At 39.1% G+C, this 17,463-nt stretch overlaps 2 protein-coding genes across 2 annotated transcripts; one reads left to right on the top strand and one right to left on the bottom strand.

Annotated features, from left to right (window-relative positions):
* Positions 1–5,409: 5,409 nt before the first annotated feature.
* On the top strand, positions 5,410–6,486 carry LOC142994844 (5-hydroxytryptamine receptor 4). Its single transcript, XM_076145717.1, has one exon. It carries the CDS (start codon positions 5,410–5,412, stop codon positions 6,484–6,486), a length of 1,077 nt encoding a protein of 358 aa, XP_076001832.1.
* A 1,366-nt stretch (positions 6,487–7,852) lies between these two features.
* adra1d (adrenoceptor alpha 1D) lies at positions 7,853–16,953 on the bottom strand. Its single transcript, XM_076145588.1, has 2 exons — positions 15,723–16,953; positions 7,853–9,214 (listed from the first exon to the last, which is right to left on the bottom strand). The coding sequence occupies exons 1-2, from the start codon at positions 16,678–16,680 to the stop codon at positions 8,667–8,669; spliced, it is 1,506 nt and encodes a 501-aa protein (XP_076001703.1). The 5' UTR covers positions 16,681–16,953; the 3' UTR covers positions 7,853–8,666.
* Positions 16,954–17,463: the final 510 nt, after the last annotated feature.

Consider the following 17,463-nt stretch of genomic DNA (forward strand, 5'->3'; position numbering starts at 1 on the left):
TGAATTGTCCTAAAGGGATGATTGTCACAGAGGCCAAATTTGTGAAAGTCTCAATGAAATCAAAATGAAAGAAATCTCTATTATATCTAAATGTATACAGAACATTTTCCACAAAATCAGGAAACAAACTGTCATATATATATATATATATATATATAGATATAGATACAGGTCAAAGAGATTTAGACAGTGGACAGCAATGCAGTTTAAGGTGCTAAACATTTGAGATAAAACAAAATAACAACACAATAAATATTTTTGAATATGTACATAACATTTTATCCTTCTTGAACTGAGTAATTAAACAATGGATTTATGCTACTCCTGGTATGCTAGTCTTTTCAAACCTTTCATCAGTCATTATTGTATAAGATCTTTTGTAATTTCAAGTATAAAATAATTGAAACCTCTCATTTTAGGAAGGAAGGAATGAATTTCACTTTGTAAATGATTTGCTTTCTAATATTTCAGATTCAATATCAAGAGCCAGCCATCCTCCTCATCCTACAACGTATTCATGCACGTGCACATTACATGCAAGTGTCTTCTCACTTATACTACTGATTGTGACACAGTGGTTGTGTAACATTTAGCTGGCAAAGACACCGACTGGATCAATTGCCTTTGCAGTGCTTTTAAGTGTGGATGAAAACGGATGCGCCAATGAACCAGTTAAAAAAAGAGGTGCGTAATAATAATACTGTATGTAAGCATGTGATGAAATTTCGTCCTTTGGTGAAAAAATGTGTGCTATGTCTTAAACATTATTAATCCATTTGCATTTCAGTTGTTTCAGAGAAATAGTTTCTCAACAAAAATATTTTAATATACAGTTTACCTGTATATACATAGAGAAAGACAAATACGGATCTTTTAGGGTTTCAGTATCGTAAGCACATTTGTTTGCAAAAATAATTTATTGTACTTGCACCTTGTGCTGTAAGGAGCATAAAGATAACATATCCTATGTACATGGTTAGGTGATGTTGAATAGCAGTTGTCCTGATATTGAAAATGTGTTTTTGTGATTTCAAAACATATCATTTGTTGACATTAACTGTAAACCCCATTTCTGTGAAGGCAGGAAATATGTCTATGTGCTGCAAAATCCTATTGTTTACTGTACTTTTACAATTGATTAAGCATTAATATAGTATGACTTCAGGACTACTGGGCAATCCTAAAGTGTTTCTCAAATACTGTTGTCCCAAAAAAATTTCAAATTTCAAATTTCTAGGTTTATTTATGATCTGTATGTTTACAAATGTAAACAGAACAAAGTCTTTGCATAGACTTTGATAGGTCCTTTAGACTTGTTATTTATGATAATATGAAAGGGATTGTACAAGTATTGAAAATGTAACAATGAATTTTTATGTTGTAGAATGTTGAATCTGAAAGTGTTCATTAACTTTGATTAATTGAATTGCATTAAAAAATAATTCAATTGCATTTAAATCATTTATCACAGTATCAATGTCTAAAATCTTCCATCAGATTCCACAGTTAATGGGGTGGAAACAGTTATGAATAGATTAAAACTATCAAACATGAAAACTAGTCTGTTCTCTCCAAAGCTGCTGAATACATCATACTGCATATCAATAATCAATACCTCCACTCATAATTTGATTTTCTGTTAAAATAATACAATATGGGCCTCGATACCTCCTGTTCCCACATTGAAAACGTTGTGTCTAATCTGAAGGTAAAATTAGATTTCTTTAGAAACAAATTTTACTTTTACTTTTACTCTTTTAAGTGTGTTCAAATTGACACACTTTCAATACTGTCAGTGTGACTTGAGCTCACATTTGAGGAAGAAAGCAGACTCCAAACAGACTAAGGTAGTAATACTCAATTTTGTTCCTTTGTGGAAGATATCTAGATTGGCACCAAATTGTAACGAGATCATGTCAAACTACAGTAGTTCCTCTCATAGGCTCTCCATTTCTGAGTGTTTGCAGCTTGTCTTTGTTTCCCAAGTTACAAGCAGTAGAGATGATGCACCAGAAGAGGGCTGCATTGCCCCATGCATTTTTAAAAAAAATCTGTATAAACAGTCTGCTGTCAGCCATGAAATGCAAAGTGTGTTAAGTTTTAGATTTATATTCATGTATTTCTGAAAAGTACACTTAAAGACACTCTGAACCTCTGCACTACTTGAGGGGTTACAAGAAGTAAGTTTGTTTACAACACTAACAAATACACATATATACAGTACATTAATCTTTCCCCTGCACTGTGCTGTCTAGCTGGTTTGCTAGCTGATTACAGTTAGCAAATTGTAGTTTTCGCCTTTTTGCATGAAAACATGCAGAAGACAGCCATTGGCCTCCTTACCATATTGTAATGATATATAGGATTTTTTCCCCATGTTTTTAAATGTTAAATGTAATTATGACCAAAACTTACTGATTTTCAATGTTATACCACTTTCCACAAAGTCTTTATTGATCCCCAGAGGGAAATTAAATGATCAACCAATCGAAGTTTTAAACCTTAAATGCCAAATACAGAGAAATATATAAATATTATATATACAATATATGTAAAATATTTACTGTACTCATTATACATCCAAAAATGCAGGATTAAAATAAGGGTTAATTTATCCATTCTGAATTCTTGTTTTAGTCATTTACTAAGTCTCAGATGCCTGTGTTATAGGGATGATAGTAATTTGAAATCAATATAAGGTTCACACAATAGTAATTGGAATAGCAATTAGTAAATAGGATTAGTACATAGGAATAGGAATAGTAGCAAGCAGTAATGTGCTGCTTATAATAATATGTGTAATCGTGGGTCACTATTTGCCCCTTAGTAAATGCAACAAAGCCAGAGAATCAACCTTCTCTGTGTAAAACAAAAGAACAGATGTCTGTCAAGTACACTTCTATTACGCATATGAATGACTACAATATTTGTTTTATTGCATCCTTCATTAAAAATCCCTCATGATTAATTAGAGCACATCTGCTGCACTTGAGCTGCGCCTGTCTCTGAATGAGGCCCAAGGTATTCAGGCTTGGCAGCACTAGCTGTGCTCTGACGCACCATGAACCACTGAAAGGAATTATACGAGTTGTACTTGTATATATACATACACTACTTCCCATCTTTTAAAATTATGTGCAAGGTTGTGGCAGAATGCATGCCTCTGTGACAAAGGTTTATTTATGGTGGAAAAATACTCAGAAAGTTTAATTCTGCTTGGGGATACAAATCTGAATCAAACTACAGCTTGTGAGCCACAATCATGCTCTTTAGCAGATGGCAGCAATTATTTTTGTATTATTGTTTGGTGAATAGAATACCTAAATCGTGCTCATTTACAATGAAAGGAGCCCGTTGAGGTAGTTCAGGCATATAATGAGGATGCCTCCTGGACGAAAGGAGAAGAACACAGAGCAGACCAAGATTGTGCTGGGAATGTATTTGGATTCGTCAGGAGGAGCTGGAGAATGTGGCCAGAAAGAGAAGATCTGAGCTGTTTTACCAAAGTCGTGGTAAAACTGCTCAGATAAGTGGTGGAAATAGGATGGATGAAGTTAAGTGGTGGGTGTGGGAGTAAATGTCTGTGGTCCTTTCACTTCTGCTTTAACAGGTCTGCTTCTTTCCGCCCCTAAGTATTACCAATTACATTTGTTCATAAATCCAGACAGCAGTGACAGCAACATTGCTCCAAATTTCTACTTGTTAAACACAGTGATACTTATGGCTCCATTTCATTTGTTTTAGTTTGGAAAAATGGATTGAAATCATCATTAATAGCATATTCTAGGATTTATTACAGTGCTTTGACAGATACGTAGCTATGGACTCCATGGTTTTGGTGTCCCACTGGATTAAGATTACATCATTTCCCCAGATAATATCCATCACATACCTGTACAAATGAGCTGTCTAAAGTGATATTCAGGTGCTGGTGTGTTCTTATTCAACATTCCGTAGACTACATTTGTCATTATAAAATCCAATTCCAAGTGTTTTGTGGTTGCGTCTACAGTCATATCTAATGAGGTAGCAGGGGAGTGCTTCTCATTACGGTGATTATTGTTGCATGTGTTTGTTCAAGCCCACCTCTCCAACCCCCCTCATCACTATGTAAAACCAAACAAATTTGAGGGATGACAGACCTGCAGCCTGGTAAAGACATGGAACTCCTCTCTCTTCCTTAAAGGTACGTGCCCTTGTTTTTTGTGCTATCGCATAAAATCTGAAGTATTTGCTATTGTGTATTTTTTTAAACCTAAATTTGAAGTTGGCATTCTAAATGTGGGGGTCCCTGTGTTGCAATTACATACATTCTAAATTTTACATTAACATTTACAACAGGAGTAAGGACCAAGAAGCTAAATTCTAGTCAAACCTCAGGACGTGGGTGCCAGGAGGCGAAGCCTGGAGGAGGTATAGATGGGAAGAGTAGCCTTTTGTTTAGTTTTAAGAAAACCTTTCAGAGAACATTTTTTTCCGAATTTCATAAATATGAAATCATGCTTTACATTTTCAATGCACTTCACAGTAGCATCTACTTTGCCATGAAAAGTTAATAATATCAAAGTGTTATTTTTTGACAGCAGTCATGTCGTATTTAAACAAAATGCTGCACATCTACATGGCTCATTAAGGACTCTTCACATGACATATGCTTTGTCTCTGTGGTGTTTGTTAAATCTGTTCTGTCAGATGGAACCTCTGCTAAATGTTTCTAAATGTTCATACAGTATACAGTATGTATTTAATTGTGTCATACAATCTGCACCACATGGATTCAGAGGATTCAAATGCATATTTCTTCATTGTTCACAGATGCAACAACATACATTTGATAAAATCCCAATATTGTCACAACATCTATTCTATAATGCAATAAATAAAAGGTGCAAGGCTTCTTAAACATATTTACAGTTTGCCATGCATTCTACTCCGACAGGTCTGATCACAATTCATTGGGGGGAAGTAAAAACCCAGAGTGCAATTATATAAACTGCTGTCCGGTTACAGCTCACAGTTAGGTGATATTATCTAACAAGAAGTAATTGTATATGATCCTCTTTATGCTAGCAAGATCATTGTTGATAAAAAGAGCATCTGGTTTTGCTCACCACCACACCGAGAGTAGTGATGGCAGAATAGATAGGCCGGCAGCACCACCACAAGAGCTCCTTGTGGTTACAATCTGTTTGGGAAATCTCATAACATTGATTCATGCATTACATTTGATGATGTATAAAAAGGAATTTCCATGGAGCAGTGAAACAAATATATTCTGGGTGGCTTGTTCAGGTCCTTTTGCTACATCATAATCAAACTACATCAGAATTCCTTATTTCACACTCTGGCCAAAACATTCATTAATACATCATCTGCATATCTGTGTGTTTTGACAGGTTTGATTGGAACATGGATAACAGCAGCTTGGACTTGCACAGGGATGCAAACACATCTTTGCAAATTGAACTTCACCCCTGTACTTCACTGAGGACACAGGCCTCTCGCACATTTTTGTACACCTTCCTCACTGTAGGAATTGTCTGCACAATAGTGGGCAACTTCCTGGTGGTCCTGTCCATTGGCTACTTTAAGCAGTTGCAGTCACCCACAAACTCTTTTGTCATGTCCCTGGCAGTGGCTGACTGCCTTGTCGGCCTGGTAGTGATGCCCTATAGCATGATTCGGACTGTGGAGGGATGTTGGTACTTTGGTGCCCTTTTCTGTCAGCTTCATTCTAGCCTAGATGTCATGCTCTGCACGGCCTCCATTTTCCATCTCAGCTGCATTGCCTTTGACCGTTACTATGCTGTTTGCAACCCACTTGTTTACTCCTTAAAGATGTCCCACACCCGGGTAGCACTCCTCCTTGTGGTGTGTTGGACTGTTCCTATGCTCATTTCCTTTGGACCCATAATGCTCGGCCTCCATATGGCTGGTGTGGACATCGTGCTACCTAAAGATGTATGTGTGTTGCTGGTCAATCGCATTTACGCTGTCATGGCTTCCTTAGTAGCCTTTTACTTGCCAATGGCTATCATGCTTGTGGCCTATTGGAAGATCTTCAAAGCAGCCAAACGGCAAGCGAGGCAGATCAGCGCCATAGAAAGCCAGATGGCCGCCGGGGTGAGCAAGGACTCCAGCAGGAAACAAAGACACCGGAATACTATGAAAAGAGAGAGAAAGGCAGCGAAAACTTTGGGGATCATCATGGGAGTTTTCTTGATATTCTGGTTGCCTTTTTTTACAGTCAACATTGTTGACCCATTCATTGGCTACAGCACTGCAATGGTAGTCTGGGATATGTTCTTGTGGCTAGGGTATATGAACTCTGCTTTAAATCCTTTCCTGTATGGTTTGTTCAACCGTTCATTTCGAAGGGCATTTGCCATGATTATGGGTTGCAGGGTATGCCTGCCTGGATCTTCCCCTGGGATGGAGCTATCACACACAAGGAAAGAATCAAATGAACATGCAGATCAACGATAAAATAAAGATAGTTCCTGTATATTTTTTTGTAGGTGTAGATTGAGAAGTGATGTTTTCCTAAAGCATGAGAAAAGTGGTTTATTTTAGCAAAGTTGCATTACTGGTGGTAAGGGCCTAAATTCAGTTTTCTTGATAGTAGTTTCCAGAGCGGTAATCTCGATAATTTTGTGTAAGAAAAAACAAAAGTGACTTGGAGCACAGAATCTGTGATATTAATGATTATCTTGATGTCAAAAATCTGCACTCTACAATTCCCAAGTTAACACAGCCATAAACCTTGTAACCTTAAGTCATACAGTACATCTGCACTGAGTCTAAGTCTAAACCTGAAGAATTTTCCACGCATGTTTGACCATTAGTTAATTAAATGTAATGTGATGCAACATATCATCTTGTGTCACTAACTCTGAAATACACTGATTAGGCACAAATAAACAGAGCCTCTGATGTAAGGCAAAATGTTATTTTATTACATAAACAATGCATGCAATATGGGAAATATATGTTTACCTGGTCTTTTGTTATTTGTGTTTTATTTGTTGTTGTTTTACATTGTTTCATTTATCTGGAAACACCATACCAACCTAATCTCAAGAGATAGATCTCCAAATATCTAAAAATGACTAAGGTGTTGCCTTTCTGACCAGACAGTGAACTATACTCTTTGGAGAACTGAGGTTGGAGGGGTGTCTGCAACACAGACAGATTTTAACTTGCAGGCCTTAAGATAAAGAACACTAAACCATGACAGATTTTAAAAGTTGCCATTACATCTTAAATTAGACCCTCGCATTTACCCTAAATGCTAAATGAGGGGGTTTCACTCGGAGAAGTTTGTGTCTGATTGAACTACTCCTGTTTGGATACTGCAGAAGGAGATATACTACGACACTATAATATGTAAGTATTATATGAAAGCTATATTTCTGTGTCTATTTTTACTTGCAGTGTGTTGGAATAGATCATTTTGAATGGCGTAATAGGAGTAAGCACTATTATTTCTGTCCTAAATCCAAATGTTCTCTCTCTCTCTCTGCTTGACGAGGAGTGTTTTATTGCTTTATAGATGAGTAGAGCACTCAGGGCATTATTTGCATCTTGTACCTTGACATGTTTATTACTATTACTATTACTATTACTATTTCTCTCTCTCTGTCTCTCTCTGTCTGTCTGTCTGTCTCTCTCTCTCTCTCTCTCTTTCTCTCTCTGTCTCTCTGTCTCTCTGTCTCTCTCTCTCTCTCTCTCAGCGAGCAACAAGTGAAGGATGAGGAGCTGCAGAAATACTACAAAAACAAACACACCACAGTGCCGACTGCTGGATGGAACAGGTATAGATTTTTTTAATCAAGTCAAGCTAAATGACCGTCTCAAGTTATATTCTCTCCTTTTAATTCACTTGACATCTGACATAAACCAACATAACATCAGAAGACACAAAAAAAGCAAAATCAGTTCACATTAGCACTCACTTAGCAATGCAAAGTACAGATGCGTCAACCAAATAGATTCATGGGCTTTTCTAAAAAAGTGATACTATCAGTAGCAAATTCACCCTGCTAAATAAAGTGGATTTAAATAGGAAAACAATACCTTCAACTGCAGCAGCATTGCCATTGCTACAATGGGTTGTGCAAACAAATATTGAAAGGACAATACATTTTGATTTTGTAGTTTGAGCAAATTGGGACATTCTGGTTGAAATTGCACTCTATCTTGTCGATATTAAATACTCAGAAAATATATTCCTTAAATTGAAAACCAACTGAATATCAGAGAAATTCATTTCTTGCCACTGGGATCAGACATGTGATGGAGATCCACTGCAAAAAGAAAGCAGAAAGGTTTAGCCATAGCAATGACAATAAATGGTGCAAATAATCTTGCCAAAGGTGAATACAATTTCTGCCGTGGAATGTGAATGTCAGTGCTTCCAATTGACAGCAGTAGAGCATAGCAAGTCGTTTGCATCCACACCCAGTATGATCAATACACACTGCCCAACCTAAATAAACACTGTGGTCATGTAGGACTTTGATAATGTTTGTGCTATGATCTAAGACATTGTTGTCAGACCACCACTTTGATCAAAGCTGGGATTCTTAGATGCTCATCATACTCTTGGTTGCATGTTGGTGCAATATGGTCCCACAAAAATAAATAAGATATTCTCCGGTGGCCCTCTAAATGTCAGTCTCTTTCAGGCCATAGCATTCGGTCAGATCATAGAACTGATAATTGCTCTGCTCACAGGCATTGAAAATCCCCATTGAAACTGTATCAATATCAGTCCTGCTCACAGCAGGTGTGGTGCCTTTCCCCGTTCCTCCTTTAATTTTATTCGACAGATTGTTCACTTTTTCTTTGAGCTGGAATGAGGACTTTTGCAGTGGTTGGAACAAGTTCCATCTCTTGAAGCTCAGCGAGTGCCCTTTGCCTTTTTGTAACAAAGAGTTGTCAAAGGATTCATGTACAGCAAAGCCAGGTTTATAATCCCCCCGGTGTTCTCTTGTCATTCCCTTGACAGCTGACCGCCACCTCTGGTCATAGAAGCGGCGCAAGACCCTCCGTCTCTGGTGGCACTGGCACCTGAGGAGCCGTGTGAATGCACGCTGGAACTCTTTGCTGGAGCAGGGATAGATCATAGGGTTGATGCAGCTGTTGAAATAGCCCAGCCAAAAGATCACCTTGAATACATTTTCGGATGGTTTAAGTGCTGGGAAGAAGGAACCTAGGAGGAGATAGATAGGATATGTGAGTAAAGTTAATGCACAATAGAACCACATGTCCCACTAAGAACCCAAAATCAAGATCTGATTAATGACTTAAATGTAAGTATGGAAAATTCCAAACAATATCTAGGGTTTGTGTGTTATTTCTGCTGTCATTATGTTTAAACACAAGTGTTTCACTGATTTTCAGACATCCAGTGCTCTTCGATTGCTTGACTCATCTCTCCCTCTAGTGAGTATGTGCACTGATTATGCAACAAACATAGTTCTAAACACTTTGGCTTTCCAATTACATTAGCAAAATCACAGCATTGTTTTGAATGATTTATTGTGTAGTAGCCATGGTCAGGTTTTTTTTATAGAATTGACTTCTCATGAACTTCAATTCATGTGAGAGGCATTTACATACTGTACGTCACAGACAAGCACCAGTGCAGTGAGAAGTACCATTCAGTCTTTCATTCAAAGGGAACAAGTGGGATGATGTTTTGTGTGTCAAGTATTGACCAAGCAGCTAACAATACAAACTAGCTATAAGTTCCCCTGCCATGCATATGAAAGAGAGTTCACTCCATTACATCACCAAGCCACAAGTAGCCGGGCCAGTAAATTGACCCTTTTTTTTCCAGTTGCTTGACAGTAGCTCAGCTATTTTGAAAATAATGTAGCTTTTCTAGTAATGCATTCATAATAATGTCAAATTGCTTTGCAGACTATTTTCCAATTTCAGACACAGGAACAAGTTTGTATGAATATGTTTGGAATCATACTGTGATTGTAATGGAAGGCACTCAGGAAAGATTTTCATATTACTTTAAACTATGTTTTTTTATTCTATGTATTTCTGCTTATTTGAGTATATTGCTGCTTGGAAAGCTGTGTTACGTAATTCAACATGGTTACAATAACATTTTAGAAGGCCCACAGTCACGCACGGTGGTCGTTTCAGTAGTGAGGTAATTGGATGTAATTGCATCTCTCATATGAAAACAAGTTTCTTTGAATCAAGACAGCTCTGCTCTGTTTTGGATGTAGCCTTTTGAATTTGTTTGTCTGTGCTGCCTGCTTTTGTTCTACCAACCGTATCAACAACCTAATGAAAAACCTATTTCATCCTTATTCTAAATGATGTCTTGTGTCATCCAATGCAATTATTTGTGATTCAAATTTGTCTAGGCTATTACTGCCTTACCTCCCATTCTGTAAAATGTCTGATGAAGAAAAAGGAGTGGAGACAAAACCGAAACCTTGTGACTTCCTTGAGCTGTCGGATAATCCTTGTAGGGATCGTTATTGTGAGAAATGAGTAGGTGTAGTGGACCCATATTTATTCCCTTTGGAAAGCACATTGGCACTGGGGTGTACCCACATGTGGATTGCAAATATAACCTCCATCCATTTTTTCTTGGTAATGGCATCCCACAACAACACAAGTAGTCAGCATGACTGTATGCAGGGGCATGAATTCCATGCCCATGGAAAGTTGAGTGCAAAGACTGTAGTCATAGAAAGGGAATAGAGCAGCTTAAGCAAACTGCAGAACTTTACAGAGAGGTCTGGCTTTCAGGTCAGTAGTGTCAGCTTTGCTCAGGTATTAAAAACGTATTCAGCACAGTCAACACATACTTAGATATTGTTGACAAATCTTCCGATATCTGTTGTCTCATTGTTTTCATCACACTTCAAGTTATCAAGACTGCACTTTGGATAGTTAGTTGCTGCTGTATCATTACATTTTGGGAACTCACAGAAATACAGGTGACACAATTCTATTCTATTCCTGATTTCTTTCTTGCATTTTAGCTTTCTATCACAAACAAATTGTGATTCGGTATAAGAAAATTTATTTATTAGATTTGTCGTGCAATTTTGATGTTCCAGCTCTAGTTTTTAATAAATTCTAATCTTTTTTTAGATTGATATAAGTATGCTTTTTCATTTTCATTTTTATCAGTGAAATATCTGCATACAAAGTGGCTTCTATTTGATTTCTAAAGTTTCTGCTTTGGCATATAAAAACTACAAGATAAATTGGATTTAAAGATCTGTGTTAAACAAAGTCAAGTCCATAAATCTGACTGAAGGACTAAAACGGAAAAAGTCAATAAATCAAGTGATTCACTCAATGACCTCACCTTTTAAGGAGACGACAAGTGATTCACTACCCTGAAAGATATTTTTGGATTACAGCATTGAAACCATTTTGAAGTTTACATTATTCATGTAGGTTTAGCGTGTAATAAGAAACGAAAGCTACAAATTAATTTTTAATTATCAGACATCATTTACACAGTTTGGGGATTTAACTCTTTTAACCCAACCTTGCTATTCAGCTAAGTATGGTCTCAATTATCAAGATGATAATTCATTTAAAACAAACACAACCATGATAAACCCATTGAGGTCAAAAGCTCTGCTGCTACAGATAATAACAATACTGGGGTGGCCACAGCAAAGAAAAGTTTGTAAGGTTATAGTTTCGGTTGCAGCTAATCACCCATATACTGTATCACAGGTTTAAAATTGCCATGTAAACCATGACACAAGGAGATGGACAAAGTAACATCATGTATGATCCCAGAATTTTAATATAGCAAGTTAGACGTTCTAGTACATTTCTACAAGATTATAAGACCACAATCTCATCAGATGCCCTGAAATGTAAGCATGCACAGGGTGCCCCTGGTGGATGGGGGGCATTTGTATCTTTCTAATGTGTATCTGAGCTGATGGATATTCAGGAGCATCAGCTAGTTGAACCATTTACCAGTCAGATTTTAGTCAGACTTGAAAAGGGAACTTGATTATCCTTTTCTAACTGTAGCTGTGCTTGTTGTTTCATTCAGGCTTTCATTTTCTGGGAGATTCTGGGGAGTGTCTGATGTTCTTTTGCGAAAAATCCTGCAAAAAGTTGGAGTTGAGGGTCGGGAATTCCTGAAGCTGCAGACTCAGAGAAAGGAGCTTAAACTCTGACAATTCCTTTTTGAATTGCAGTCATGTAGCTATTAAGATAAATCTGACAAGTTCAAATCATAAGAATCCTATTATTGAGATCCTACATTATGCTGGGACTCTCTACAAAATAGAAAGAAATTCCTCAGGATTGCTTCTCCATTTCTCCATCTGACCTTATAATTTCCTTCAGCTTTGCTCCTTCTCTTCTCTTAGCTGCTGCACAGACATGTGATAGTGCAGTGCCATTCTCAACATAATGGAGCTGAGATCATGGGTGAGGTCTGCCCCATTATGATGTCTAATGTAGTCAAAACGTAATCAAGAAAATGTGACGAAAGCTAGAAATGCGTTGCCTGAAGATCATATGCTCTGATTGCAATTGCCGAAAGGTTTTGCCAAATGCTGAAGAGGTGCCTGAAAGAGTGAAGTGGATAGGACTGAAAAATATCTGAATGGCTTCTGTACCTGAAAGAATGAAGACGTTAGGGTTAGGGTTAGCTAAGGTAAGCTGTTTGAGGGACAGCTAAAGCTCAAAACCTTTGAAGCTGCCCATTGATATAAACAACAGGTGCAGCCAAATAAGCAGGGACACAGAGGTGAGTCAGTGTAAAGGCAGAGGATGACTTAAAACCACATGTGGAACAACTAGGTCTCAAGCAAAAACTGTAACTGCTCTCTGAAAGGGTTGGACTGTGAGAACCAGGAGAATTTCCTGAACAAGATGTATTATGGTCCAAATAGGCCAGAAGATAACAAAGAACTGGCATGTAAAAAAAAAGAAAAGTCCAGCTGAAAATGTAACATTAGGCTAGATGAGGAAAATTTAGGACCAGTTTGGGCTTTAAGGCAGACAGAACAAAAACTACATGTACAGTTTAACAATTTACATATTATGAAAGACATTTCTAGCAAGGCCCTCAGCCAACCCACTTCAACTTGCATCCACGCTAACAAGACACAGTACACACATGGGAAAATCAGAAGTATTTTAAACTCGTAATATTTGAATGGGTGGCTGAAAGCCTGAAGTCTAAAGGCCTGAATGTTTTGAATAGTTTCTCTGCCTGAAAGTATGAATAAGTTAGAAGGGCCTGAAGCCATGACGTGCCTGAAGAAATGTTGTAGTTGTTTAAATGAGGCTTTTTCAGCTGAAAAATGCCACATTTTTCGGAAAATATGAACGATATGATACCAAACCACGATATGAATACCAAAAATCATAGCAATACTGTCCTGAATATTCAAAACAGTTTGATGTTTGAAAAGTGTCTGTATGTTGCAGGATGCATAACTAGTTGAGTGCCAAAGAGAGGAAGAAAACAGAAGAATGATACTGTGATTGCTGGAACCATTACATTTCAGAAGAAGAGATGTAGAAATGAGGAGGGCACCTCTTGAAGGGTCTGTATGTCTTTCACTGTGACTGACTGACTTAAATATGTTAGATAGTTATAAGCCATAGATGAAAGAGCTGTCACTATAACAACAACAGACAACAGCATTTAGCTCAGCGCAAAAAAATGGTAGTCTGTCGGTAGACTGTCTTGCCGATTCCTGGAAATTTCCAAAACTTTACCTGATGTCTCCGAAAACCCTTTAATTGAACTTTTTCCTTACCAATTCTTCAGAGAATATCTTCACTTCCAAGTTCTGTTTTGTTTGAAAATCACAAATGAATCAAGACATTGATTGAACAAGTGCATTCCAATAAAAGTACATTTACTGGAAAAACATTTTGACTGGTGCATGCATGTGTGTGTGTACATACACCATCTCTACATAGATCGTTCTCTTTCCTGTTCCTGCTTTTTTGTACAATTATATGATTTTACGTCTGCAGCAAAACAAGGAACTACTCCAAATATAATGTTTATTGATTATTTAACAAAAAGCCAGAGAACAGAAGGGGAGGCTGGGTGTAGTGGGTCTCAGGTGTGCTGGTCAAGCAAAGGGTGGAGGCCAGAGCCATGAGGAGGCAGTAGCTCAGTGGGTAGAGCTTCCGCTTGGGAACCGGAGGGTCGCCGGTTCGAGCTCCTGCCGAGATGCCCCTAAGCAAGGCACCGAACCCTCAATTGCTCCCCCCCCTGCGAAGGGTGGTAATGTAATGTAAGTTGCTTTGGATAAAAGCGTCTGCCAAATGATCATAATGTAATGCCATGCTTCTATACACAGGTCTGTTTATTCCCTGACTGGCCCTTCCATCCTCATTTTAAAACACTCGAACTTCCATTAACTGCAACTGCAAATAAATGTTCCCTCTTCACATGAATGAACGAATGGCCCGATTATGGTCTTCCAGTTTTTTTACTCACCCTTTACCTCTCTGGAGTTTCTTCAAATAATTCTGTCCTCAAACTTTACAGGTTTGGCAAGCATGAGAGTGTTGTGAGTGCTATTCCTGATGGAACCTTTTTCATTAATGGTGTTTACAATCCATTACATGAATTGAATATCGAATAAAAATTCATGAGCCCCGTGAGTGTGTGAGTGTGAGTGTGTGTGTGTGTATCTGTGTGAGTGTGTGTGTGTCTGCGTCTGTGTGTCTGCGTCTTTCTGTGAGTAGTTCATCTTTACACATATACATTTTGTATTATTCAGCCTGATTCAATCATAACATCTCACCTTGGCCATCCCCATGCACTTTCCCGTCGTCTGCACTGATTGGGGAATGTGCATTTCTTATCTCATCCTATCTTTCCTTAGTTTTTATGCTCATCATTAACATCAGTATTGTTCAGTCCAAATCATGTTGTTTTCAAGGCTTCCAGTCTACAAATGTAGACAGATTGTGGATGTAGGAACAAACAGCTCATGCATCATGGTAATCGGACAGGTGATCCGCTGCTCATGAAGGGCAGGGAGCTTTCAGTTTGAGCCTGCTCAATACTGAGGAATGACAATTTATTTGTTATGACTGTTCCTTCACTGAAATATTGTTGACTTGAAAGTAAATCAAATGACCTGACCTGACCTGTTGCATTTTCAAAAAGGCAGTTTGTTCATTTTGCTGATAACAATCTTCTTTTATATAATGAATGCATAAATCCCGGTCTTTTCTAATTCTTTATTCCCAAAATACACAACGGGATGAAATCCCTCATGTGTATTTCCAATTTCCTGTGTTTTCTGCTATGCGCTTGATGGTTTTGTTGCTGTTGTACATTAACATTCAAGTGTATGCTGCCACAATGGCGATGACGTGGCCCCAGCAGTTCTGATGTATTTCAGGTCAAAGCCATTTCATTACCTCATAGTGACGCAAATTCATCACGACGGTCATATTAAAAAGTATTAGTCAGAATAAATCTTGTATTAAGACACGATTTCGATCGGCTTGAAACATGAATTAAACGATGGATCTTTAAATATGAAGGAAAAACACGAGTATAAACGTCAAACACAAAAGTCTTCAAATCTTCCTCACACCGCCCAAGTATCCACATTATACGTGCGATGACCGTAGAGATGAAAGAATTAAAGTTACATTCTAAGTCTACAAGCGTAATGTGCAAGCACTGGCGCGCACAGCAATGAAACACGATTCGAACATACCCAGAGGCAGAATGAAGAAGAACGGCAGCCAGCACAGGATGAACATCCCCACCACGATGGCCAAGGTCTTGGCAGCCTTCTTCTCCCTGGAGAACTTCATCAATCGCACTGAGAGCGAACTTCGGAACGGGTGATTCTTGCTGCTCTTCGCGCTCTCGGGACGCGAGTCCTCCAGCACGCTGCGACAGTGTATCCGCAGCACCACCTCCATGGACTTATTCCTCTCCCGTTTCACACCCGCTTCCAAGCTTTTCGTAGTCCTGCGGGCCACCACGTAGACCCTGAAGTACATGATGACGATGACCATGAGCGGGAGGTAGAACGAGAAAAGAGAGGAGAAGAGCGCGTAGCCCGGCTCCTCTGTGATCCGGCAGATGCTCTCGTCCACCGGCGGCGGTTCTTTCCAGCCCAGCAGGGGTCCCACGGAGATGACCGTGGATGCCACCCAAAGGACGAGGAGTACAACCCCGGCCCTCCTCTCTGTCATGATGCTGGGGTACTTCAGGCAGTGTTTCACGCCGATGTACCGGTCGATGGAGATGATACACAGGCTGAGGATGGACGCGGTGCAGCAGAGAACATCCACCGCTGCCCAGATGTTGCAGAAGATCCGGCCGAACACCCAGCATCCCAGAACCTCTAGAGTCGCAGAGAAGGGCAGCACGATGATGCTCAGCAACAGATCGGCCACGGCTAAGTTGACGATGAAGAAGTTTGTCACCGTCTGCAGATGCTTGTTGCACACCACAGACAGAATCACCAGGATGTTCCCAACGATCGCGACTAAGATGAAGACGGAGAGGAAGATCCCGAGTCCGATAACATGCGAGTCCAGTGTGAAGTTCGTGCAGGTCACGAGGCTGTCGTTGGCAAGTATGTGGTCCAGGTCAGACGCGTTGAAAGCCTCGGCAAAGTAAATCCCATCGCTGCTTCCACTCACCAGGTTAGAATCAGTCATTTTGAAAGGCCATTAAGATGAATTTAAAAGTTGGTTTTCAAAGCGACATGATTGTCCTTCAGTCTCACTCCAGCAAAACACTCCGCATCAAAGCGACCATCCCCGCACATATGATGTCTTTGGGGGAAAACAAAACAAAATACAGAAATAATATCATTCTTGTGACAGATGGTGTTTTCATTCCCAATGAAAACACCCTGCAAAAATAATAATAAAACAAAAAAATCAAGCCTGTGTAGGTCTGTAGTTGTCACATATTCCTCTCAGCCGCTGGTTTTCGCACTAGTGGCATCCTCCCTCCAACTCTGAGCAGCCAGTCCGAGCTGCTCCAGCAGGACTGAACCTCCAGCCTCCACCCACGTCACACAGTCTGCCTGCACAGCCTCCACTAGGGGGCGTCCCTGTGCATCCGAACCGACACGTCCCTGACCACCCGTGTGACAACGACATGAGGGTACGTTGGCTTTGTAGTTGACTGTGTTTATCTGGCTCTGTGTAAGCAGTGTAGTGGCAGAAGAAGAATACACACCACCAACGCCTCCAAATTCGAAGTTTAAGGATTCAGAGGCATCTTTTCTTGCAAAATGTGTAGAACTCTGCAGCTCAATGTATTTCTTCAATATTTTGAGTAAAATTCTTAAGATTCTAGTATAGATTGACTAAAGTTGCACAAACTTTTACCCCCCAAATACTGTTCAGAGATTTTCACGCAACATCGTCCAACCTCTTTTGCTCTAAACATCTTTAGATATATGCATACGATACAATACAAATACATATATA

Source organism: Genypterus blacodes, unplaced genomic scaffold (genome assembly GCF_046128005.1).
Source record: "Genypterus blacodes isolate CSIRO-AG114 ecotype Tasmania unplaced genomic scaffold, CSIRO-AGI_Gbla_v1 ptg000030l_1, whole genome shotgun sequence".
Taxonomy (NCBI): Eukaryota; Metazoa; Chordata; class Actinopteri; order Ophidiiformes; family Ophidiidae; genus Genypterus; species Genypterus blacodes.

Bases quoted from the DNA above. Each gene is read 5' to 3' on its own strand.
- LOC142994844 (XM_076145717.1), top strand. From the start codon at position 5,410: ATGGATAACAGCAGCTTGGACTTGCACAGGGATGCAAACACATCTTTG.
- adra1d (XM_076145588.1), bottom strand. From the start codon at position 16,680: ATGACTGATTCTAACCTGGTGAGTGGAAGCAGCGATGGGATTTACTTT. The intron at 9,215-15,722 runs GTATGTTCGAAT...ATCTCCTCCTAG, and splicing joins CTTCTTCATTCTGCCTCTGG to GTTCCTTCTTCCCAGCACTT.